The 24,643-nt window shown below is 36.8% G+C and overlaps 1 protein-coding gene across 10 annotated transcripts in view; it reads left to right on the top strand.

Moving 5' to 3' along the window:
- The window catches only part of DENND1A (DENN domain containing 1A), a 193,096-nt gene that overhangs the window by 97,371 nt on the left and 71,082 nt on the right, over nt 1–24,643 (top strand). For all 10 annotated transcript variants that reach the window (XR_014574385.1, XM_083806957.1, XM_083806962.1 and 7 more), the window contains 3 exons: nt 6,886–6,931; nt 15,761–15,862; nt 23,114–23,239. Coding sequence is in view for 9 of the 10 variants with exons in the window: in XM_083806957.1 (XP_083663083.1) it covers nt 6,886–6,931; nt 15,761–15,862; nt 23,114–23,239 (274 nt within the window). In the remaining variant the exon portion in view is untranslated. The remainder of the gene's footprint in view (nt 1–6,885; nt 6,932–15,760; nt 15,863–23,113; nt 23,240–24,643) is intronic.

The following is a 24,643-nucleotide window of genomic DNA, read 5'->3' as shown; positions in this document are numbered from 1 at the left end:
AATAAGACAAGACACAGGTGGTGTTAGTGGCATAAGCGTGTGATGCAAGGAGACTATGATTCTTCTAAAATAAGTATTTGATAGTAAGTTTGGCAAAACAGAGCGTAGAGATTAGCAAGGGCCTTTCTGGTGGAGCGTGATGCTCAGTGTGCTTTGGAGCACGAATTGAAACATAGAAACAGGCCCGCCTCTGCCCTCCCTGGCGTTTTATAAAGTCCTCAGAACAAAATGAACTATTGAACTTCAACTGACTCTATCATACTACGCCATATTTTAAGTGCATATTTTTAAGCTCTCAGCACGGTGATTTGGGGGGGTGGGGTCGGATTGGGGTGGTTTTTGTAAGAGGGATGCTGTTCTGTGTGATGTTTTCTCTGCATTGAAGCAGGAGTAAGGAACCAGCAGGGATAACTAGCATTTTTAAGGGAAGTGCTAGGAGCTGAAACATGTAGGTTTAAAGCAAGCTTGTTCTTCTGCAGATTATTTAAATGTTAAGTATGTGCCTATGTCGAGGATACACGGAAAGGAATCTAAAAACTATTATCTTCTGTAGAAATGAACCTTCAATTTACTCACTGCACAGGAAGGGCAGGTTCTAGTCATTTGCACTGCCAGCAGGTGCCCTTTCTCTGCATAATGGGCTTCACATGTGTAATTAACACATGAAGGCTGCTACTGCCAGTTTTTTCTTCAGGTACATGCTGCTAGGAGTTTTCAGGACAACGATGTGGACCACAAGAGGCTTTTACGCTGGGTTTGAAGATTAGGTATTCATTGACTTTCTGACAAAGCCATGTTAAAAGGGGCTAAGTCCAGATCCCACAGCTGGGAGCAGAGGTGTGCAAAAAGCAAACACTTGGGCAGTGTACCCAAGGAAATAAAGACAGGAGTCGCTGAGCTCTGCTGAATGAATTCTTTCTTGGTGTAACACCCTGTCCATACAGCAAATGAGCTAGCTAGTGTGTGAAGTATGATTTTAAAACATATAATTATTAGGCTGTAATTGCATGCTCACAAATACAACAGCTGATTACCTTAGCCTGATATGAACTTTAATTGGAGAGGTAGTCTCACACTAATTGTGTGGATAAATAAATTTAGTAACAATCCGTGTGCCACAAATATATTTCTCAAAATAGCGTCCATTTATTTTGTAACCATGAGAACTTGGAAAGGTGATTTTTGCCTATGAGGACTCAGAAATCAGCTTCATGCTGTTTTAAGGCAGTATTATTGCTTATCAGCGTCTGCCTCTTAAGGGAAATGATTTACATTATTTAAATTATTTAAAATGATTTAAATTATTTAAAAACAGAGTTTATTATTATATATTACTGTCTGGTTATTTATTTTGCAAATGTGATGTAAACAATTTAAAAATCTGAAATGGAAACAAAGAAAATTTAAGTTCTTCTGTTCTTTAAAATACAAAAAATGATGTTCATTCAGTTGACTTCGTCTGCTGTCCATTGGTGCATATTGATTATGCTGTTGGTGCTTTCGAGTCTTCTCCTGCTCTTTGTAGAAATCGCAGAAGGTTACAAGAACTCTGTATTACTTGTGATCTTTGAAAGGTTTTGGAAAAAAAAAGTATATTCCCTCTGTGATTATTATCTGTGATATTATTTCAGTAGAACCTTTCTATGTAAAAAAACAAACAAAAAAGCTTCTAAGGTCACAGTATCACAGTATCACAGATTTCTAGGTTGGAAGAGACCTCAAGATCATCGAGTCCAACCTCCGACCTAACACTAAGTACTCCACTAAACCATATCGCTAAGCTCTACATCTAAACGTCTTTTAAAGACCTCCAGGGATGGTGACTCCACCACCTCCCTGGGCAGCCCGTTCCAATGCTTAATAACCCTTTCGGTAAAGAAGTACTTCCTAACAGTCCCAGCTGATAATATTCCAATTCAGTTCCATGTTTGTGAAATCTGTTGTATTTCCCTGGGAGGACACACATGACAACTCTTGGATCTTCCCAGAACTATGAAAAAGTAGAATAGCTCTCTTCCCAGAGAGTGACAGGGTAATCTTCTTCCCACTTCCCTCTTGAAAGGATTATTTTAAATTTAATGTTTATGTTCACCTGCAATCCTTATTCGTGTACTGAAGATGCCAAAAGCCTCTGTCTCCAAAATGTTTGATCTCTCTAGACTTGCTCTTTGTGCTAGGGATACTGAGCCAGTTTTGGTGGCTCAATACCACATACATGCATGTAGGATGACTTCAGCCATCTGATTCTATCATTTAGGTTAAAGGGTGGGGGAATTAACGCTGGTTATTATGTGGGCTTCTACCAGAAGTAACAGTACATGTTCTAAGGTGATAAAAACAGTCTTTTATATTAGATAAATTGCTTAGTAGCCAACATTAATATATTCTGAGAGCACCTTCTCAGAGCACCCTGCCACAGCTGCTGAATAAACGTTTCTGTTGGTGCAGTTTTCCCTTTCTCTAGGAGTTGTTTGTAGTTTTTTTTGAAACTCCCTTTCTCCTGTTTTCTAAATCTGCATGTAGTTCAGTATGCTCCTTTAAGTAGGTGGAGGGGGTAACTGGAGGGCAAGTACTCCTGCTGCTTGGGAAACAATGATTCCTTCCTCATGAGCCTCTGGGTAGGCATTTTGATTTAGCCTGGTACATCTGTGTACTCACTAAAAGCTCTTGTAGTTGCTCTGTGCAGTCAAGTTTCTAATTTGCATCAATTACCCTGATAAATTTGGGATTGAGTTCTGTTGCATCTCAATGAGTAATCTGAAGGGAAATCTGGAGACTACTTAGAGGGTAAAGTACTATCGGTGTATAAGAGCAACGCATTAAGTCAGTGTTTGTATATCAAGACATGAACGTAGTAAATGTGATCTAATCATTTTCCTGGAACAGTGGAGGAAAATGGTGCAAGTCCCTGTGTAGCTATAAACTACGAACCTTCTTGAGATCTGTGGGTTTTACATTACATTTTCTGGTGAATTGCAGGTTTTTTTTGTTGTTTTTTTTTTAAGGTGTGGGAGTTTTGTTGTTGTTGTTGGGGATTTTTATTTTTATTTTCACTTAAGAGGAAGTGTCCCTCTATTTCACCTGCTTCTCTTCCAATTAGTAGTTGCCCGCCTCTTGGGAGCATAATTAAGAGGTCTCTAGTTAGCCTAAGGAAACGAATTAAAGAAATTGTAAAAATGCAACTGTAATAAATGGGCAATATATAGCCGTTAAGTCCACAGTATCCATATTCATGCTTATTCATTGCTACTTTAATGATTTGATATTTACTTATATAACTCATTTGATTGTAAATAACCCTGATTGCGTTGGGAACCATTGTGGCACAAGAGGAGTAATAGCCTTTCTCTTTGTTCCAAAAGACTGAGGCAGGCTTTTTGTTTAAGCAGTGAATGTGCATAGTAGAAATTGATACTTCTTACTTTTGCACTTAATGGCTATTGCCTGCCATCAAACAGCTTTGAGTAATTAGGAGTTGTGGCTGTAGGAAGCCCCAGGACTGATTAAGCGTAAAGCAGTATGTAAAGACTGGTCTGAAGGTCAGTCCTTAATCTGTCATGGGTCTCAGAAGGATTAGTGATTGTGTGAAGTGTTTCTCCTGTTTATACAAGCAATGTACGTTCCTGAAGTTGACTGGAAAGACTTTAAAAACCATACACATCTAGCTTGGTAAAAGCTCCTCGAGCGTGTCTTCTCTCAGGATCTGAATAGCAGTTGGGAAGAATTGTTGTGTGGTCTGAATGGTGAAGGGGAGTGCATGATGTTCTCTTGTACAGTATGGTACCTGAGTATTTAAGTAATGGCATATGATTAACACTCTTTAAAAAATAAAATAAAACAAAATAAAAAGTTAATAAAAGCAATTTATGAAGCCTGGCATGGATCTTCAACCAAACTTTGTTTATACAAAATGAAAAGTTCTTACAAGAACTATTTTCCCATGGTTTAGTTAACCTTCTTCGTTTACCTTCTACTTTCCCCATCTTCTCTTTTGCATCACAAATGCTATTCATCTTCCAGAGCCCTTTGTAGCATGTACGTGGTCTGCTTGTCACCTTCTGTGCACCGGTGCCATGGCTCAGTGTCCCGTGATCCAGGCCCTATCACCTGTTTGTTAAACATTTCGCAGAGAAATGCTCAGTGTTGTATTTGTGCTCTACCTCACGCCCTTAATGAAATCTGTGCAACTGTTCATAAAGCTAACACAAATGTTTGCAAAAGTAGCACATTATTTAACAAATTTCTGCTTCAAAGTTTGCTTGTTCATATTGATCACAATAATCTGAGCTATTTTATTGTGTTATATATATAAGTATATGAATTATTTATGAATGTGTAAGCTAAACCCACTCTTCATAGTGCTTTAGCATCAAATTGTTCCTTCTGCTTTCTCCAGTCTGTCCAAGCGTATATACATTGTGTAGCACATTAAGGATCTGGCTGCAATCATTTAGTATGTAGTAATACAAGTTTAAAGAAATAACAGCTTTGAAAACACTGCTAAAAGTTAGATTACTGTGGCCTTTACTCAGTCCCTGTAATAGCTTTATATGCTGTATTGTCTTTACACGTGATGACTTGCACTAGAAAATTGAAAAGAGAATTTTTTGCATCCTAAATCGATCCTTGCGTCTCAAAGCCTATCTTGTAGTTCCATAAAATCTTACTGGGTATGCATGGTTTTAAGGAGTTAGGCATTCTCATTGTTTTGTTGATAAACCGGGTGGGTGACAGATGGACATGATAGAGTTAATTAACTTTTACGGAGTCAGATTTTCCTATGCTTGGTGACAGGCTCTGCTTTTGGCCACATTAATAAATGGCTGGCTTTCTGGAATACTGCACTCTTCCTGCTTCCTTTCATTACATTAGCCAAGGTTCCACTAGATGGGACATTTGCAGTCTTAAGACTTCCTGCCGAGGTTCAGACTTTGTATTTTTGAGATTGAAGCTGTCGTGTTCCTGAAACTACTTAATTAGAAACACATTCATTTCAGTGCATACTGGAGGAGTCCTCAACAGCGTAGCCAGGCACACAGGGAAGTTGAGCATTTGTGCAGCTGGCAGCTAAACCAATGGTTTATACTTTGAATGTGAAATTACTGGGTATTTTCTTGCTCCTGGAATGTGGCCATTGGAAATGAAGAGATGTGGGTGAAAGAGATAATGTTTGTCACAAATAAAACATGCAAAATTACAAATAAATACTCCTCAGTTGAGCAGCAATCCATATGTAGTAAGTGTATATCATGTTGTACAGTAAAAATTTGTATCCAAGAATTTGGATATATGCTCTGGTTCTCACCTGTGGAATTCCCAAGGAAGCAGAGTCTTCAGCACTTGCACCAAGTTAGTTTACAATTCAGCAGTCTCTCTGGGCTATCACAAAGTGCTTTACTGGGTGAAGTTTGGGCAGGGGCATTCTTGCCAGCGAATGCAATTCAGTAAGTTGTAAGGTGATAACACACCACTTCGGTATTCTACGAATGAACGCATATGATTCTCTGAAGTTATATATGTTTAAAGTCTTCAAAAAGAAGGAAAAAAAGTGTTTTCATCCAGAATGTGTAATATAGAGGCTGTTCACATCTCTTGGTACAGCATCCAACAGAGGAGCAGTTTTTGGTGGCATATTAATAAACATGCTAATTATTAATATGCCTATCAACAAATTGTACTTTTTGAAAAGTTATTTCTCACCAAATGAGAAGCAGAGTGATTTCTGCTGGTGTGTTGCAGTAGTTCTTTCAGCACTGTTCTTCCCTTACTGAACAGTAGGCACCAGTTTATAAAAGCAATATGGAAGATATTTTAATCCAAGGCAGCACAGTGACATTTCTCTCCTTTTTCATCTGAAATTGAAAATGAGCTCTTTGAGCTTCTGTATGCAAAATCAAATGAGGCTCTATTTTAAAAGTTGTGTCTGTCTGTGTGCTTTCAGTTTAACAGGCAGTATATGCCATATTTGCAATTAGCAGCTTTGGCATCCTCTTTGATATGTTCTAATAAGCAATGCAAATATAAGCTTTCCCTGATTAGTTGAGTGGGAGTTCTGTAGTAAGCTTAATATTAGAAATACTGTATATGCAAGGATACAACTTTGATTCAGTATTCTTCCTGTGTTATACAGTCCATATTGCTGTTTGCAAACATCACTGAACAGAAGACTGAAAAGATCAGTCTTTCTCTTAGCGTTCTGTTTGATAACAAAAGTAAAACACCTGTGTTTGAGGCTACAAATTTGGCGTAAGAACTTGTTGATATATTTAAGTTTCGTATTCTGAAGGGAATAATGATACCAGCACATATCACAATAATTCGGGACTTACTCAGAATCTTCCAAAGTCATTTTTATATCCTTGCTTTATAATTGTAAATATTTCAAGATTGATACTAAGTTATTTAAAATGTGCCTGGACCCATAGTCAAAGGATTAAAGCTTGTAGTACTGGGTGCTACATGCATTAAATTAGCCACTTAACACTACAACTGGATCGATCTTCCTAAACAATACTGTTTAGCAAAATTCTGTGTATTTATTTGAAAATTGTAATATTTTTAAGAGACCACAATATTTTAATTTATATGTATATATTTAATAGCTGCCTTTAAGTACCTGTCTTAACTTAGAAATTCTGATGTCAAGAGAAATTTAAGTCTTATGGTAGTGAGAGGATATTGCACAGTAAAACAAGTCTTTCAAAGACGGAATAAAATTTTGTTAACATGTGGTTTGTTTATATATATATATATGTATATATATATATATTTATATATTAAAGTCTAATCCAGTATACCAGTCTCTTCCTGTAGCTAATTTTATAACTCATATGTGTTAATCCAGCGTTACGAGAATGTAAAGCAAGTTTTTCTTCTTCTTTGCAGTGCCCCAATGCCCTACCTCATTGGAATACATTTAAGTTTGATGGAGGTAAGTCTTTCTAAACATTTCTGAAAATATATGTCATTTTATGATTTAGACTCAAATTCTGCAATTAATTTTACATTTGTTCATATGCTTAAAAATATAATAGTCCTGTTAATTTCTGTAGGAGTGTTCAGATAACTGAAGTTAGCTATGCATGATATTGTTAAAACTTAAGGGAGTCTTAATGGTACCTTGTACTGTCTGGGCATAGTTTGTTTGCAGTTCAGCAGTCAGCGATGAGCTGACATGGTGTGTTCCCCTCTCCATCCTGTTGCTTCCTGTAATAGTTACTGCCTCTAGTTTTACTCTATTCAGAAAGGCGGAGTTGATATTAAACTAAAATGTTGACAGTTACAGTTCTCTTGTAGGCATTTGCAGACAGTTTGTAATTTTTTTAATGTTCAAAAGACCTTGAAAAGAAGGAATTTGCTGTTAATGTTAACACAAAGCTGGCAGAAAACCAGCCCTCGCAGAAAGCTTCATATATAAACAATTCAGAGTAATTCTGCTAACTGTGTGTGTGTGCATGGAAATAGCACATTTCCTTCTGCTTCCAATCCCGGTGAAACAGTTGATAACTTTTCTCAAAAGTATCTGGAGGACCACATAAGCTATTAACTTAGATCCCTGTGAAAATCCTAGTCCTTACTAATAGTGCCCCTTCAGACAGGAAGTCTGACCACCGTGTATGTGCTCGGTATGGGAAGAGGCATTCCTTTTAAGAAAGCACTGCCCTTTTGTAGGTACTTAAATTAGTAGACAGTGTTGAATGGTAGGCATTGCAAATGCCCTTGGAAATTAATTGACTTTTGTCCCTCTTTTAGATACCTGTGTTTGGAAATTTAAGCTTAGGATATTACGACAATTTACAATGCTGAATTTTTTCATCACACAAAGTAATGCATATTACTAGAATATTTGTTTTTGTATTTTCCATAAAAATTATACCTTCTGTGGAAATATTGATCAAACATTTTCTTTCACTGAGGCATATTTATATAATAATGATCTTCTATGTCTCTGTGTTTTTAAAACTGAGGTTTTTATACTATGTAACTTCCCCTTTTTTCACAGTATTAATGTGACGTAATTTCTTAGAAGTCACCTTTTTCATGAGGAGCTAGATAGAATATGCAGGGCTCCCCCCTGCTTGACCACAGATGCCCTTTATATTGCTAAATAAAGTACAGAATTACAGTGCAATGTGTTAGTGAATAAGCAATTATTCTAAATGTCAACATGTACATTTGTTTGTATATAAAATGTTTTTGTTAAAGGGATTTCTGATAATTAAATTTGAATACTGCATAGGCAGAACCAAAGTGATATCTAGGGAGTAGTCTGGCATGTATTTTTCATATTGAGCAAGAATTCTTCTGCCCAATAGCAGTGCCAGGTAATCACTGGCATTCTTATTAGGGTATCTAGCTATTTAAAAAAGTAGTAAAAGGCCTGGTAGAGGATGAGATAACATCTTAGTGCAGATACTTGTCAGCTTTCACAGATCTTCTCTCAGAAAGACCTGTGTGGTCAGCCTGGCAATGGGTATAGAAAAAAATAATAAATTACACTTCGGAGTTGCGTTGTCTCACCCCTGCCTTGCTACATCAAATATTACCTCTTCCTTTGTCTCAGTTTCTTCAGATTGCAGCGCTCTGTAGGCCTTCCAAACTCCATCTGTAAAAATTCAAAAAAAGGAGTTCTTGGAGAAGCCAACTTTCATCCATTTTAGTAACTTGCGAAAAAATCTGTTTAGTACTAAATCCAGTACGGCTTTTGAATAGTTGGAGATTCTGGAACACATACACACATTGGCAACGCAGTTATTCAAAGTGCCTTATGAAATAAATGAAATAAATAAAAAAAACCTGTCTTCTCTACTCCCCCTCCTCTGAAGGATAAATTGAATACTTCCAGATAGAAATGCATCTTCTAGCTAACTGTGCTTTTGCCACAGAAAAATAAAATGAAATCACACAGTGGGCTATTGTATCTGTTGTTTGTTAGCAAATACTGGATAATCGGGCTGGGTCGTGGGCAAGGGAAAGGTAACATTCGGCAAACTAATTTGAGCATTACTAGTTTACCTCAAGCTTACTCTCCTGTTTGTCATTTTCTATGTACATAGGTATAAAATCGTATGTTTTGTGTGTTGGAATAACAATCTAGTAGCAACAGCAATTTTTTCTCAGGTTCCACCAGTTGTGTATTTTTTAAAAATATTCTGTATTATTTTTTCCACATCAAAAATAATTTTTAAAACTGCAGATAAAAATATTGTCATTATCCAGTATCCATTTTTCATTAAATGTTGAAATTTCAGCAAATAGTCCTTTAAAAGTGTTTTGTCAATTAACATGTTCTAGTTTCAGAAGAAGAGGTTAATTCCCCAGCTTTCCATTCAGGTTAAGACAGGTGGGCTCTTCTACTGTACAGCCCCAGGGGAGTAATTGCAGTTACACGGTTCTGCTCCAGCAGCCCTGATTGCATAATTTGTCGGTGCTGCGTAAATGTTAGTGGAAGCCTAAACTTGTGTAGGGGAAGCTGTGGTGTAAAGGGAAGGGTAAGTTTGCAGTGTAGGAAAATTTTCTAGCTTTGGTGTTGCTTTTGTGTGCTTTTGCTCTCCTTATCTTGGAGAAGGTCCTCTGGAAGAAATACAGTCAAAATTACAATGCTTTGAAACAAAATGCACCCGCTGTCGCACCTCCAGAGGGTTTTTTTTCAACTAGTTAGTTAGCATCTTAGCTAGTTTTCAGTTTCCCATGTTATATGGGTCTCTGTAGGAGGAACAGTTATTTTAATGGAAAATGACAAATTTTTCTTATGATTAAAATATCAAGCATATCCATTGACTGTTAAATCTAATTTGCTGTGACTGAAATGTTCTCCTGTGAGATAAGATAATCTCCTGTTGTAGGTCAGAGGGCTCTGGCTGATTTATGAGGGAAAATCTTGGTAGAAAATATAAAGCTGTGTTTTGTGCTCTTATTTTTCAGCTTCTCTATCATCACCTAGTTAGTCATTCTTTATAAGATTTCCATTTAGCAATCCATAAAGTGACTTCAAAGAAGGCTAAAAGTTTATAAGCTGTTGGATAAGCAAGGCTGGAGCTATCACATGAATAATGGAACATGCTTACAGAACTAATTGAATTCATATTAGATGAAGATAAGTACTTAGTACTGATAAATAACAAGGTAGGAAGATGAAACTCCATCAAATGAACACATCCCTTTCATAATCTTACTTTCTACCTGCATCCCGCATGCTATTTTAGTATTCGTGTTATATTAAATTCGCCTTTCTGTTACAAGCGGTGTCAAACTTAGCTGGCAGCCTTTTCCATTTTGTCTTAGTAAACGATTGTTTCGGCAACTGTTTCTGTAGTGAAGGTTGTTAGCGTGATGGCGCTGATGGAAGAGGAATGCCCTTGACCTAGTAGACTACCTATTGGAATTCAGGCACATGTGGTTCCCATTACCACTGGGAACGGTTCCTTTTAGCTGTCAGATACCACGCTGCTGGCAGTATAATCTTCTGTGCCAGGCCTCCGTCGTGCAAGTTACAGTAATGCCCAGCCTTATTGTGGCATTATTGTGCCCTATTCAGGGCACAAAAGCAGTATTTAGAAATGAAGTTAAAGATGAGAAAAGTATATTTACTTATCTCTTTATTTTTAAGATCCCAGTCACTCGAGGACTTCATCTGGGACTTCGGAGTCTTAATTCTTGTATAATTTTCCGGAGTGAATGTGTGTGTGAAAATTGGCATTGCAATTGTCAGGATTAGTTCTTCCTTACCATGAAAGACAGTTGTGCATATCAGAAAACCGACATGAGCAGAGTTTTGTTTTATTTTAACCTAGTAGGAGTAAATATGTTCACGTCAGGAAAAGAAGTTTCACTAAAATTCTTTCTATTTTTAATATGCTAGGACACAACAGCTGATCTCATTTCACGTTGATAGTCTTCCCCTTACACAGCTGAATAGAAGGCTGTGTTCAGCCCTCTGAACCCTGTGCATGTGTTCTGGGAGCACTTTTTGGCGTATTTTTGTGTCTTTTTCAGGTAGACAAGAGTATGCACTATTTGTGGTCCAGTCCCATTATATGCCAGGTAGCTGGCGGCACAGAGTGTGAGCTAACAGACTCTGAGAAACAGTTTAGATCGGCCTGGGCTTCCTGCTGGCAGTGCCACGTGGAGTACTGGGGGAATTGTTGGCTGTCTGTTTGCAGAAGACACCCTGAGCACTGGCATCTGCCACTCTAGTGTTAATTGCTAATGAAATTTTTTGATTGGAGAGTAGTATTTAGCTTTTTCAAGCCATTTAGGATTGGTAAATCACTGAATTTTCTACCTAGAACTGAAGAAGTGTAGGGTTTTTTTTGCAGGGCTTAAATGATGGGGTTATATACTGGGTGTTCTTAAATCCAAATCTTAAAAAAATGAAATGTAATTTCGGTACTCACAAATATGGTAAGTATGGCTGTACGTGGTTTCAAGAGTAAAACGCATGTAAAAACGAGAAATTACTTATTAAACTGTCTCTTATGCAACTGTTGGAAAAATTAAACTAACACTGTGCTTTAGTGGGAGATTCTGGAGCAGGGGGGATGCCTGCAAGACACGTTGGAAGAAACCCAAATCCTGCGGTACCGAGTAGGCTTACCAGTGACTGCGGAAGGTTTTGCTTCTGTTGTACGGTGGTGTTAGAGCAGCACTAGTGATGTTTGTCACTCAGTTAGCAACAGCTGCTTGTGATAAGGATCTCGAGAATCACCTGTACAGGATCAGGGCCTGCACATCAAGGTCGGGGGTGGCGGAAGAGTGGAAGATGCACAGAGGGGGGCGCAGGCCACCTGCTGGGCCAGATCAAAGGGCTGCAAGGTCAAGGGGCACATCCAGCCTAACCACGCTTGTCTGCTGAATAGCTATTTCAGGTTGTAAATCTGAGGGTGATTTCATTAAGTCCTTCTGGCTGCTGTTGGGGCATGAAATAATAAAATTTTATATCCGCTGCCTTTCCTGCTTCTGGCAGCCAGATTGACACATTGTTGTCTGCGGCGTTGTGGCGTTCTTAAGAAAATAAATGGAAACTATTAACTAAGTAGAGACAACTCATTAAACAAATGGATTTTAGACTTGTGGATCATACTTTCATAATAGTTTCAAGTATAATGTACAAAATAGCTACTACAAATACTAGGTGTTGTTTTTTAAAGATTTTTTTAAGATTCCAAAATAATTACTGGAAGGTAAATTTTCTTTTCTCTGTTATTGCAACATCTTTAATAAGTTGATCCATTTGTGTCTGGTCGCGAAACCTCATGATCATCTTGGTTTATGTTTTGGCACCAATTTAGCAATGAAGATACATAAACCTCTCTGGTTTTTTTTGTTTGTTTGTTTTTGTGTTTTTCTGTTTTGGTGTGTGTGTGGTTGTTTTTTTGTTGTTGTTGTTTTTGTTGTTCTTGTTTTTTTACGGAAATATCCAATACCATTGTTCATCTGTATGAAGTTTAGCTCAGTTGTTTTTACGGTAGGAAAAGAAAAAACTGCCAGCTGTAAATAGTGATAATAAAATAACATTTAGTATAAACTGGCATTGGTATTATTGATGAATATTTCTTCTATCATATGATGCATGCAAGACAGAGGAGCACCCCTTAATATTTCCATATAGTTTCTCAGTGGTTTTGCTACCTTTCACATAAAACATTTAAATTACTTCAAGTGTTTGGCTGCTTGTGAGCAGGACAGATCATACTAACTGCTGCTTATTTACTGACCTGGTGTTTAAGGCCCCCTGGAGTTTGTTTGAAAAGTTAAGAGATTTTCACAGTAAAGGTGCCATTTCTGAAATTTAAAGTGCTCTTTTCACCAGGAGATAAGTTCTCTCTGATTAAGTCAGTAATTCTTACTAAGCCATGTTTATAGAGGCCATAAACAATGGGTTCAGTGTGCTTGTTAAACCAGCTTTCCTTACCTCTCCGCTCTTTTAAACAGAGACATATAAAATAAAAGGCAGGTGTAGATGTTAGTCCGATTTGGTTGGGTTTAGATGATTAATTATGGCTACAAGGAATCCGGTAATGTTGGTTAAGGCTTGCAGTAGTAGTCTGTGATGCACATTTTCACTGAATCATATCTTTTGACTCAGCAAATCCCGAGTATGGAGCAAGTTTGGATAAGCAAACAGCAATATTCATATTTCTTCTTGGTTTTGCTTCTCCATGTGTTTTTCTGCAAAATATGAACTTATTGAATATAGCCCATTCTGTTCAATGGGTATCAATTCATTTGTAAAATTTTGTTTTGACATTCAGGAAGTTGTGAAATATGGAATATAACTATATAAAGCTTAGTGGCGGTCCCTTCATATTTTGACAAAACTGCGACAACTTGCAAAGCCTACCTGTGAAATATTCTACATGGAGTTGCGATTTATAGAGTACAGTGGGATTTAATAGGAAGAGTGCAGTTGGATGCTGGGAGTTTTTACTGAAATTCCAGCAACAGAGTGAATGCTTTTATTCCCGGATTCAGCTGGACTGATAGGTACTACATTTATGTCATAATACCTTTATTAAAGATTATAGTGAAAGGAAAGATGACAAAAAGGATCAAGATGAACTGGTTAGTCTGCATTTCTCTGGGATAAGGCACAACTGGACCACTGAAAAATTGTGTTTTGTCGTTTTTGGTTTTTTTTGGTCTTTTTTTTGGTCAAATATAATGCCGGATGCAATAAATCAAGTTATTATCAGGTGTTTTATTAAATTTGACGGTTTGTCTCCAGGGAAATCCCATGTCTTAATACAACTATTAAGAAGTTTAAAGTAAGGTTATGGTCTTCGCTCTGTAAAGGCATAGCGCAGCAGAGTTTAACATTAGCCTTCCTTTCAGATGCAGTTATTTCTGGGCTATATGTGGAGGTGATTACATTGATCAGCATTTATAGTCATTGCATGGTGAACTGAATCGTTTTGTATTATGGTCCTTGGCAGATTTCAGCTTGTGAAAAGCCTATACTTTGCTACAGAAAATCCCAATGTTGTGCTGAAGGGAAGGTGCAGATTCACCATCAAAGTTACAAAAACACTCATTGACAAGTTTGAACACATTTGTTGCTTCTTTGGCAGTATTCAAGAGAAGGTTTTAATTCCTTCTGTCTTGTCCTACTAGCACTTGATTTTGACAAGCTTCTGGCTTTGGTTAAGTACATTGCAAGACCTTTTTGTTGGAGCTTTTTAGACTCCTCTGAGTATAAGTGCGATTTTTAATTTTCTGAAACAGGAAGGAGCAAATCAGTTTGTCTGGTGCTTCCGGACTCCTAGAAGGAGCAAGACTCCTGGATTGCTTTAGAGTTTATCAGATGCAGCCATGAGAGTGACCTTTGGTTCCTGAAATGGAGAGGAAAGTACCTGGTTTGTAATGCACCACTTGGGCTTTTTGTGTGGAAAGCATTAAAAGTAATATTTTTCCATTTAAGTCAAAGAAAATTCTCATGGAAGACCTAAACTTAAATGTCTGCAAAGTGTTTTTTAATAGTTGTTGGCTTTTTTTGGTTGATTTCCACCCCCCTCCTTTAAGTACACAGCAGCTTTATTTATAGACAGAGGAAAACTGAAGGTAATTATTTAGATGCCTAAGGCTCAACGTTGCCATTGTTTTAGAGTTTTATTTCCTTTCTTTTAAAGGAAACAATTCCCCCCACCCCACAAAATCTTAATTAAAAAATGAGTATGTTTTTGTTAATTTACCTCCTCAATAACTCTCATTTAGTACTGTAGGTATTTAGGTACTTGAATGTTTGTTTACAGCGTCAGTGGGAAATTTCCTTTATCACCATATTTTGCAGTTACACTTTTTCTGATTTTGAATTTACAAAGCTAGATTTGAAGTGGACTTAGCTATGTACAATTAATCAAAAAAAAATTCAATTGTGCTGTTAGTGGAAAAAGTGTTAAAATAAATACATAAATATTGTTCTCTTTCATAACAGTGATTCGTATACTGTCGTTTAAGCAGGGAAACGAAATCTGGCAATGTTTAAATTTGCTTAGATTACTGATACCTTTAGTTATTTAGTCAAATGTTCTAGTGATTGTTCTTTTGTGAGATATAGGTTATGCTTTTCTTCTGTCTGTGCTGTTACCAAAGGTTTAAACACTTAAAGAAGATTAGAGATCTCAAGTAATGGTAGCAGTATCAAAAATGTAGATTCACTTAACATTACAGGATCAGGATATGGTGGAGCTTTTGTCTTAATTTGTTGTTGTTTTTTTTTTTAACCTCTGTAGTGTCAACGTGGCTTAAATAGTTGTAAATTTGTCTGCAGCGGAGATACAAGGGTCAACCTAGAATTTAAAAAACAGATCCCATTTTTGATTTAATACAGCTCATACCTACTGGAAAAGCCACCGTTTATTGTTATTTAAATTGATGTCTAAATACAAAAAAAACTTGAAATCTTCACTTAGCTAAAAGCTTCTAAATTTGCAAACAGGATATTAGAGTAAAGATAAACATTAGTAGAGGTGCTTGAAATAACTTTTTGCTTGAATAATCTCAACCAGCAACTCTGTGGTTTCAAAAATTTCAGTATGTACAGCGTTAGAAATTCCTGTCCACAAATTGCAGGTTAATTTTTCAACATTGTAAGATAAATAAATAAAACAAGTGATGACAGACAGGAATGTTGGTGTTACTTAAAATGGTTGAGTTTTGTAATACCATGATGTTACGCTATCACTTGTGTCCTTTATGCACAGGATTTAACTCTCCATATTTATATCTTCCTTTCTACTCTCTTGAATGTGCTCATATTTAGAAAGTTAGAAGCATGGCCCTGGAAGATGTAGTGATTCTTAACGTAGACACCAACACACTGGAAACCCCTTTTGATGACCTTCAGAGCCTTCCTAATGACGTGGTATGTATGAAATGATTTTATTCAACCATTCCATTACTTGAAAGTATAAATACTTTTGACTTGTTCAGTTGTACATTTAGGTGTCTCATTGTGTTATTTTCATTATTTTAAGTAAATTGCTTTACCTCAGTTCTTTTGTGTTATGAAGTGTTAAATAATGTTTGAAAATTTGCAGATATATTTTTAAGCCTACTGATGAAAATTAGGTAATGCTCACCTAAGCTAGAAATGCTGCAGCAGCCCACTTTTGGATTAGCACAATCAAGTTTTTGTTCATCTGAAGAGTTAATCTTTTTTGGGGGGCGAGCAGGGGACAGACACAACAGATGTAAAACACGCAGTGTATGGTACATCCGAACAGGAAAAAAGAAAGCAAAACTTATTTTTTCATTATTTTGAAGTATTATTTGAAATCATCTTTACCTCTTCAATTAGATGAAAAAGAAAAAAAAAATGCATTTAAAAATAACTTTTGTTTCTGAATGAAGTTTTTTTTCTGTCTTCTTCTAGATGAGCTTTAACGAACTTTGTACATTTTATATCCTGAATTATGGTTTTAAATGGACTGTTTCATACTCACTTCTAGCACTGCCCAGTGCAAATAATTATGAATTTATTTTTTCTCATTCAAACTTGTTATTGGTAATTGATTTTTTAATAACTTGTAGAAATGTTTTTTTTTAATGCTTGATGTATCCCTTTAATGGGACATAAATATGTCCAGCTTGTTACTTCCCACAGTAAACATCTTCAATAAAGAGGCTGAAAGGGAAGAGTGGTAAAGTGAATAAGGGTGTAAGAGGATATTTTTAAGTCAGAGGGTGACTGTTTAGCAGAAAATGGCAGGGGAAAATCTGGATTTCTTTTACTAGTTCAAAATATTGTGCTGACAGTTAGATCTATACCTTTTATGTGTAGTTGAGAAATAAAATTGATATGCAGGGAGCTCAATATAAGCTGGTCCATTTGACAAAAAATTCAAGTAATGGTGAATACCCAGTGCCTCCTACTGTGACATCCCGTCATTTCTCTATGATCTGTGGTGTGATCCATTTTTCGAAAACAGTGAGCTGTAGATAAAAGGTCCATCTTGATTGTGAACATCTTGGCTTTAGTCAAGCATTTAGTCTATAAAAGTTACTTCCATGAATTTTTCTGGCTTTTTATAGTTTTTCATTTTGATTTCACTCCCAGCATCCAAATCTGCCAGCTGGTCATCACTCATGCCATTATCCACAACCCGGGAAATGACAGACTTGTAAATTTCATGGAATTATGTAAGAAATGTCTGGGTACAGTGAGTGCTGGGCCTCAAACATATATATGATTTGTCAACAATCAAGTATTATATTAGATTTTATGAGACTTCATTAAAGGAGCTGTTGTAGGCGCACTGTAGAACATCAGAAGAGACTTCACCAATAAACACAGAACTTCAAGCTTTGGAATGTAATAAATTTTAAGAGACTTCCTTCCTTTCATTATTTACTTTTACTTTACTTTTATAACAGTAAAGAGTTGTGTTTTATTAGTTCAAATTTCTTGATTCAGTTTTCCACAGGTCTATTTAAAAGCTACATTTTATCTTGGAGGATGTTGGAGCATAGCAGAGGAAGTGCTGCCAGCAAATTCAATTAACTGGCATGGCTCACAAATAGCGTACATGGTGTATTTTTTTTCACAACTGCTATATAAATACAGCTGGGATTAATATTTGTTGTAACAAAGCCTAAACTTGAATCGTGTTGCTTTGTGTAATTAACGTTTGGGATCAGTGTTTATGTCTTTTTTAGCTTTGTTTCATTATTTTAGTTACCTAGATAATGAAGTATTCTCCTCTAGGTCTTTTCCTTTCCTTCATACCGCTTAATATTTGGCTTTGACCACTAGAGAGCAGCTGCTCTTCTTTGCAAGAATTGAATTTCTGTCAGTTCTTTCATGCATCATGTGTTTGGAACTGTAAGTGGATCAAGTTGTTCATCTCAGCAGGGAGACTGTAAAGCCAATCCATTATACTTTTTTTTTTTCTTTTTTCTTATTTTTTACTTCCCTGGGAGGATGGGGAGTTTCTGGGAGTCTCTCTCCCCATGGGTCTCAGTCTAAATTAGATGCATTTATGATCTGAGAAACTAAAAATGTCTTCAACAGTTTCATGCTCATAAATGGCTGTTTTGTCAAACTATTCTGCCAGTTCTGCTACTTAATGTGAACAGTAAGTAATTCATGCACTGCTGAATATACACAAAATTTATTTTGCTAAATTAAATCTATCTATATTCAGCATCGAGGAAAAACATCTGTGTGATGCATTTGCCATTGGGTAATTAATCCATTAATCCAGTGGAAATATTTTAAAGTCCCTCTCCTCCCCCCAGCCTTTAAAATGAAGTAAAACAGTGCCTTTACGTCCTATGATTATTCTGCAGTTTAAAGTATTGGGTCATGTTCAAGTTTCATGATAATGATGTTGCTACCTATACTGTTGATTCTCAGCAATCTTGAATAAGTATTCGTTACTCCTTCACTCCTAGTATCCAAATGAACATGGGCTACAGTAACGTGTCTTTCCAGTTAATGTTTGTGTCACAGGAGCTGGGTAGTATTGAGAGAGTTCTAGCAGAATCAGATTAAGTCATTTCTTTGCCTTGATTTACCTCGGCAATACTAGCAGTCAGACTTCCTGAATTGTTTAGGTCAGGTACCTGAGAATCAAGGTGTTTACTACTGTTACTGATTACCTACTTGAAATGTGAAAAACTGTCCCTCCGTCACCTTCTGCTTCTGATAGCTTGCTGAAAATCTGGCAGCCTGAGAGCACCCTGGGAAGTTACTTTCCTTTAAAATAGTCAATATTAAAAAAAGAGATTTATTAAGGACTGTGATTACAATAAGTGCATCTGCTGCTGACAAGTCTCCTACACCACCGTCTGTGTTGCAAGGAATAGCAAAGAGGGGGTAGTAATTTTTTTTATGCAACCCTTATGGATTTATCATGTATTTCCAAATAAGTGTCATCTTCTAGGCTTAGTTGTAGTCAGAGCTTCATATTACAAGGAATAAAGCATAAGCTCACTCTGTCAACTTGTGTTTTTTATTAAATGAAGGACTGATGCAATGCCTAATATACAGTAGGCTGCAGCAAACAGATCTTACGTATCTGATAGCTGTTTTAGTATTGCACATTTGTGTTAGTCAATGAATATTTTAGGCTGTCAGGAATTTAGTTTTGTCCATTCGTTAGCGAGTTACCACAAGCAGGAAGCCCATGTTACTGTTTTTCCACTTAGTGGGAAATTAACTGCTTTCAGGGGAGCAAGAAGTACTAAACTGCAACTCTATAACAAAACCGTTTTCTTAAAGGTGAATCCATTTTTATTTCTTACACTGTTTGGAATAGAATGTTTCTTGCTTTATTCATGTTGACAACTGAAAAGCCTTGGACCTAATTAAAAGAATTTCCACTAGCACCTTTACTGAACCATTTCATTATGCTGCATTGCACAGATTGCATTTTGAAACATGGTGATAGTTTAAATCTGACCTTTAAACCTGAACTGCCAGAAGTATAAAAATCTTCTTTAAAAACACTCTAAGGGTAGACTGTATGTATATGTGTCTGTTTGGCTAGAAATAATCTTGATATTGAGTGGTCACAGTCTTATTTTTATAAAAGTACTACTCCTTCTTTAGACAGGAAAAAAAAGCATAATTCTAAAAAATCAGAATTCTGCTTGGCTAGTGTAATTTCTTATGTATTAAATTTCATTTTCACTCTGGGATCAGTTTTTTCCTCCAACTTACTAGTTTCTTAAGAATAACAATTAACAACTGTTGTTAATATTGATTTACAAAAAATAATATCCCTATTGCAATAAACTTGATTGAAAGAGTAAATGTGTGTATATATAAAACAGACATCATGTAGTGTTAGATTTAGTCTTAGAAGCGAACAAATGATCTGAAAGCCTAAGGAATTAGCAAAAAACCTATCACTGTTCTACTTCTGTGGAGTAGAAGGCTGTAACTAGCCTTCTGAACTTTTAATTTGTTGTGCAACTGAGAATGGGGTCTTTTTTTTCTATGTAGATGGCAAGTTCTTCGCATGAATTGTTAAAGAAAATCACTGAAAAGGGTTTGGGATGGATTTGGAAGTTACTCACAGATATAGACACTTCATTGCATTTTTAAGAACTACCTTTAAATGGTTTACTGAAGCTAATACAGGAAATAAAGGTATATTTCATCCCTACAACTATCGTCAGACCCCTTCAAACGTGGAAGTTAACAAACTTCAAACATGTTGAAAATCTGATTAAGCTGTTACGTTTTGAGAATAACAGAGCTCCTTGAGAGATATTCTTACTGAATAGCAGTGAGCTTGATTTTGGGACATGGAAGACCTTCCAATAAATCTGTTTATCTATAAATAATAAATCTGTTTATCTGTAATAAATCTGTATTATGTCAACTTGTGCTTATAGGCTCATTAATGCACGGATCATTGGCATAAGCCACAGCATTCAGATTTATAAACAATACTGGACATGTTCTTGCTTATTTCTGTTATACTAAATAGTTGTAATGAAAATCCTTCTACAACAGAAGATGAAGAAAAAAGTGAAAGCAAATCTCTTTTGAACTGTTTTAGTAAACACAACCAGAAATACCCAGATTTATATATTTAAAACCTATACAGCAAGATGAGGAGTCACTTTAGTGCCCTCCACAAATCTAAGACTACTGAAGGAGCAAGTGAGGGATGTACTTACAGGAGGGGTAAAACTGAAGCACTTGATTAGTTGTTCAGTAAAACCAATTTACTGAAGGGCAGGCTGGTAGCAAAACCCTGAGGCAGAAAAGCTCATTTCTTACAATTTTGGAGATATGAATTATCCTGGAATAAGCTTTTTGTTACGAGATGGAAGATGGGTGTGGAAAGGTCTTGGAAATCAATGTGAACATTTGAACCATGAGTGTATATTTTGAGATATTGTTCATATGCTCAGAAAGCATTTAGTTGTGTTCACTAGAGCAGAATTTCCTGGCTTTGTAAATATAAATACTTTTATGATGTCTCTTTTGTAGTGTGAAGTATATAGAGCTGGCCCGATGGAGTTTTTCAGAAAAACATTTGAGTTAGAAGGAAGATTTGCTGATTATTGATAGAATTATTTCTGTTAAATTCATAATACGGATATTTGTGGAGTCATGTTCTTCTGCAAATCAAGATGACTAGGGGTTTCCTGGTTTTCTGCTCTCCTTTTGAAATTTTTTACTCCTTCCTGCCTTTCGCATAAGGTATCCCATCACTCTTGAGCTTTGCACGTTATGCAACCACGTCCTCTAAAAGAAGCAGGTGAATTTATTTCAAGAACGAATGCCAAGCTTGCTTTTTCTGTATTGCTGTGTGTTCTGTACGATCTGTCTTGAAAATTTATCTTGTTCTGGCTCTGTCTCCAATACTAAAAAATTGCTGCTGACATAACTATTTGTTAATGATTTAACAAACCCATAACTGCTGCAGCACAGACACAGCAAGCTTGATGTTAAGCCTTTGAAAGGTTTTTCATCTCTTTTCACAGCTTGTGTTTGGAAAAGAAAAATGCTGTCACTAACAATAATATATAGATACACAACCTTACTTCAGTAGTTACTGAGCTCTAAGTATTAGAAAAGAGATACCAAGCCACGAACCTTCTTGCATGTATGAGAAATTCTGAAGTGCAGAGAACAGTATTGGATAAGCCTTAAAACTTTAGCCCTTGGCATACATAGAAAGCAAAGAATATTCAGGTAACCTGGATCATGGTAATTTTAACTTTGTCTGCATAGAAATGAATTTGTGTAATATCTGCCAAGGTTTGATTGGTAAGTGTCTTTGTGTAAAAGGTAATGGGGCAGCTGTGTTCGCCTGAAGTGCACCTCAGAGTCCTGAGGTAATTAAACAGCTCCACTGTGGGAGTGAACGGGCTGTGAAGGTTAAGAGAAGAATCATCCAACACACAGGTGGTTCAGATCTTCGGAGAAACAGGAAGAAAAAACCTTCATGTTGACTGTTTTGAAGGACAGAATGTCATTGTTAATTTGAGACTTTTTAAAAATTGTAGGTTTTGTTTCCTGCGCTGCGCTGGGTGTCTGTGGTGAGGGGTTGGCTGCGGGGGCCTCTGTGAGGAGGGGCCGGGGCTGCCCTGTGCTGGACGCAGCCGGTTCCAGCCGGCTCCAAAGCAGCCCCGCAGCTGAGCCCGTTAGCAGCGCCGGCGGTGCTCTGGGAAAACGTATTTAAGAAACGGCAAAACCCTTACTAGTGAGTAAAAGTGTGAGGAGGAAGGAGTGGAAGCGGGGCTGTTACAGACTGACTGAACCCCAGGGCCACGTGAGGAAGTAGAGGAGTGGGGAATGAAGGAGCAGAGTTGAGCCTGAGGAAGAGATTAAATTAATTTTCCCCATTTTTGCCAGTGATGGTGACTGGTAAGTGATCTTCCTGTTTCTGTGTCAACCCACAAGCTTTTCATCGTGTTTTCTCCCCCCCCATCCTGTTGAGGTGGGGAGTGAGAGAGCGGCTGGGTGGGTGGCTGGATGCAGGCCAAGGGAACCTGCCAAAGGCATAAATAAAACTCATTTTGTTATTTTGCCTTAAGTCTCTAAAATACAAGGGAATATACCCCTAAAATACACGCATACATTTGTGGTAAGCAATTTTTTCAGACCTGTGGAGTTTGTTCTGTAAGTAGCTTAGCTTTGGTGGTGATGGATGGCCTGATTAGTTAGAAGAGTTTCTGTGCCAACTCTCTGAGGTGCATGTACAATACTTGTAGAATTCTATTTGCAAGAGAAGGGTTGTTTTTTCACTATTAAATTTCATTTTGATATCAGTAAAAAAAAGATAGTAAATCCTTATTAGTCTGAAGTTTTAATTAATTCAGCTAAAATTCTTTCCTGGATTCTAATCAAGAATGACACAGAATTTCATGGACTACCTTTCAAATACTACCTACCGCCATGCTAGTGCCCCATTTTAAGTAGGAGAGAAGGTTGAAATGAAGCTTTTATCTTCCTATTGGTTTTTGAGTAGAATCCATCATATCTTAATTGTGAGAGTAATGATTTTAGAACAGAAAAATTCAGCTCTGAATTCATAGTGTCTCTTTTTGTTACAATTGCTGCTGTGGTGAGAGCTTTTTCTTTTAGCTGTGTCCCAAAGTGTTAAGCTTTGTGATATGAGAGTAATCTAAACTGGTTATGTGATTTCAGGTTTCTGCTCTGAAGAGCCGATTGAAGAAAGTCTCTACAACTACTGGAGATGGTGTTGCAAGAGCATTTCTAAAAGCACAAGCATCTTTCTTCGGGAGCTACAGAAACGCACTGAAAATAGAACCTGTAAGTAAGAAATTAGTAAGCATCTATAGCAGGAGAGGGGGAAGCTAACAGGGATTCACGTTGTATAATCCACTTACTAAGGTTGATATTGTGCCTGTCTGGATGACCATTACTGAAAACAGTGTTCAGGCCTCCAAAAACGAAAGAGATGCAACAAATGATAGATCACACAAGGAGAAAAAATCATATGGAGGGGGACAGATGTTACTTCTTTTAGAAAATAATTAAATTAGAAGAAATTTGATAAAAACATAAATTAATGATTACAAGAGGCTAATGCAGAGTTCACCTTTTTCTCTCACTGCAATACCTGGGTATTCATTGTATTGTTTTTAAAGGTAGTAAAAGATTTGTTTATTTGTACACAATATATGCTTAAATTTGAAACATGAAAGTCTGTGGAATCTTGGGGTTTAAGGACATAAAAAATTAGTAAAGGAATTGTGCTTTTACAGAAATATAAGGACTAGCTGCAGTTGTAACCACTGATGATAAATCACTGTTGGGAAAATTCAGTCTCATGCTTCTAGTTCAAAGTTAATCCCTAGTTAGCAACGATTCAGTGGTATCTGAGTGGGGGAAAAATTTTTCAGTGCTTGATCCTAGTTGTATTGCTTCTAGTGAGGCATGTGCTCCAGGCTTACTTCATGGATTTCAGTACAAGTCAATCCAACCAAATTCATATATTTCCACATGCTTTGTAACATTCCAGTTTGGCTACAGTGTATGTAGGAGGTTCCTAGTGAAGTGTGTGCATTAACTGATAGAGAAAGACAAGGTAAATGGTATGATGAACATTCAGGTCTAATTCATGAGTTAAGTCCCAGAAAATCGAGGAGGGGGAATTAAAAATACCAACTGTAGAATGATGCATGGAGTATTTTCAGAATTTTCCAAGTACATTTTGTTTCCCTACCTATTTCTAAATCAAGGGAAACCAATGCAATACAAACCAATGTTCAAGTCAAATGCAGTGATAAATCCCAGTCTGGTGTTCAAAGGCTTAATTGAACTACTGTTGCTTAGACCAATGTCTGCTTCAGGAAATCTCTGTAGAGGGGAAAACATACTCTTACCTTAATATTGTCATCTCACCTGCAAACTTCTGGAGGCAGAAAAGAAACTTGAATCCTACTGGAAGTTGCTATGATGAGTTCCGAGTGTAAGTGGGGAGTCTAAATGAATGGAGGAAAAATGAAGGCTTACGGTTGGAGAAAAGGTGTATTTTGCGTTCTGCTTTTCCGTGAAGATTACTTGTCTGCACGCCAGATCTCTTCATTAATAAACCTAATTTTAATCATTATGTTAAAAGAAATGAAGTTGGACTGCTGACATAGTTTTTTGGTGTTTTTTGTTTGTTTGTTTGTTCGAGGATGTTTCCATAACTAAAGTCTTTTCATTGTT

The sequence above is a fragment of the Anser anser genome, assembly GCF_964211835.1.
Source record: "Anser anser genome assembly, chromosome: 21".
Taxonomy (NCBI): domain Eukaryota; kingdom Metazoa; phylum Chordata; class Aves; order Anseriformes; family Anatidae; genus Anser; species Anser anser.
The sequence above is the reverse complement of the archived record's forward strand: the minus strand, read 5'-3'. Positions and strand labels throughout refer to the sequence as shown.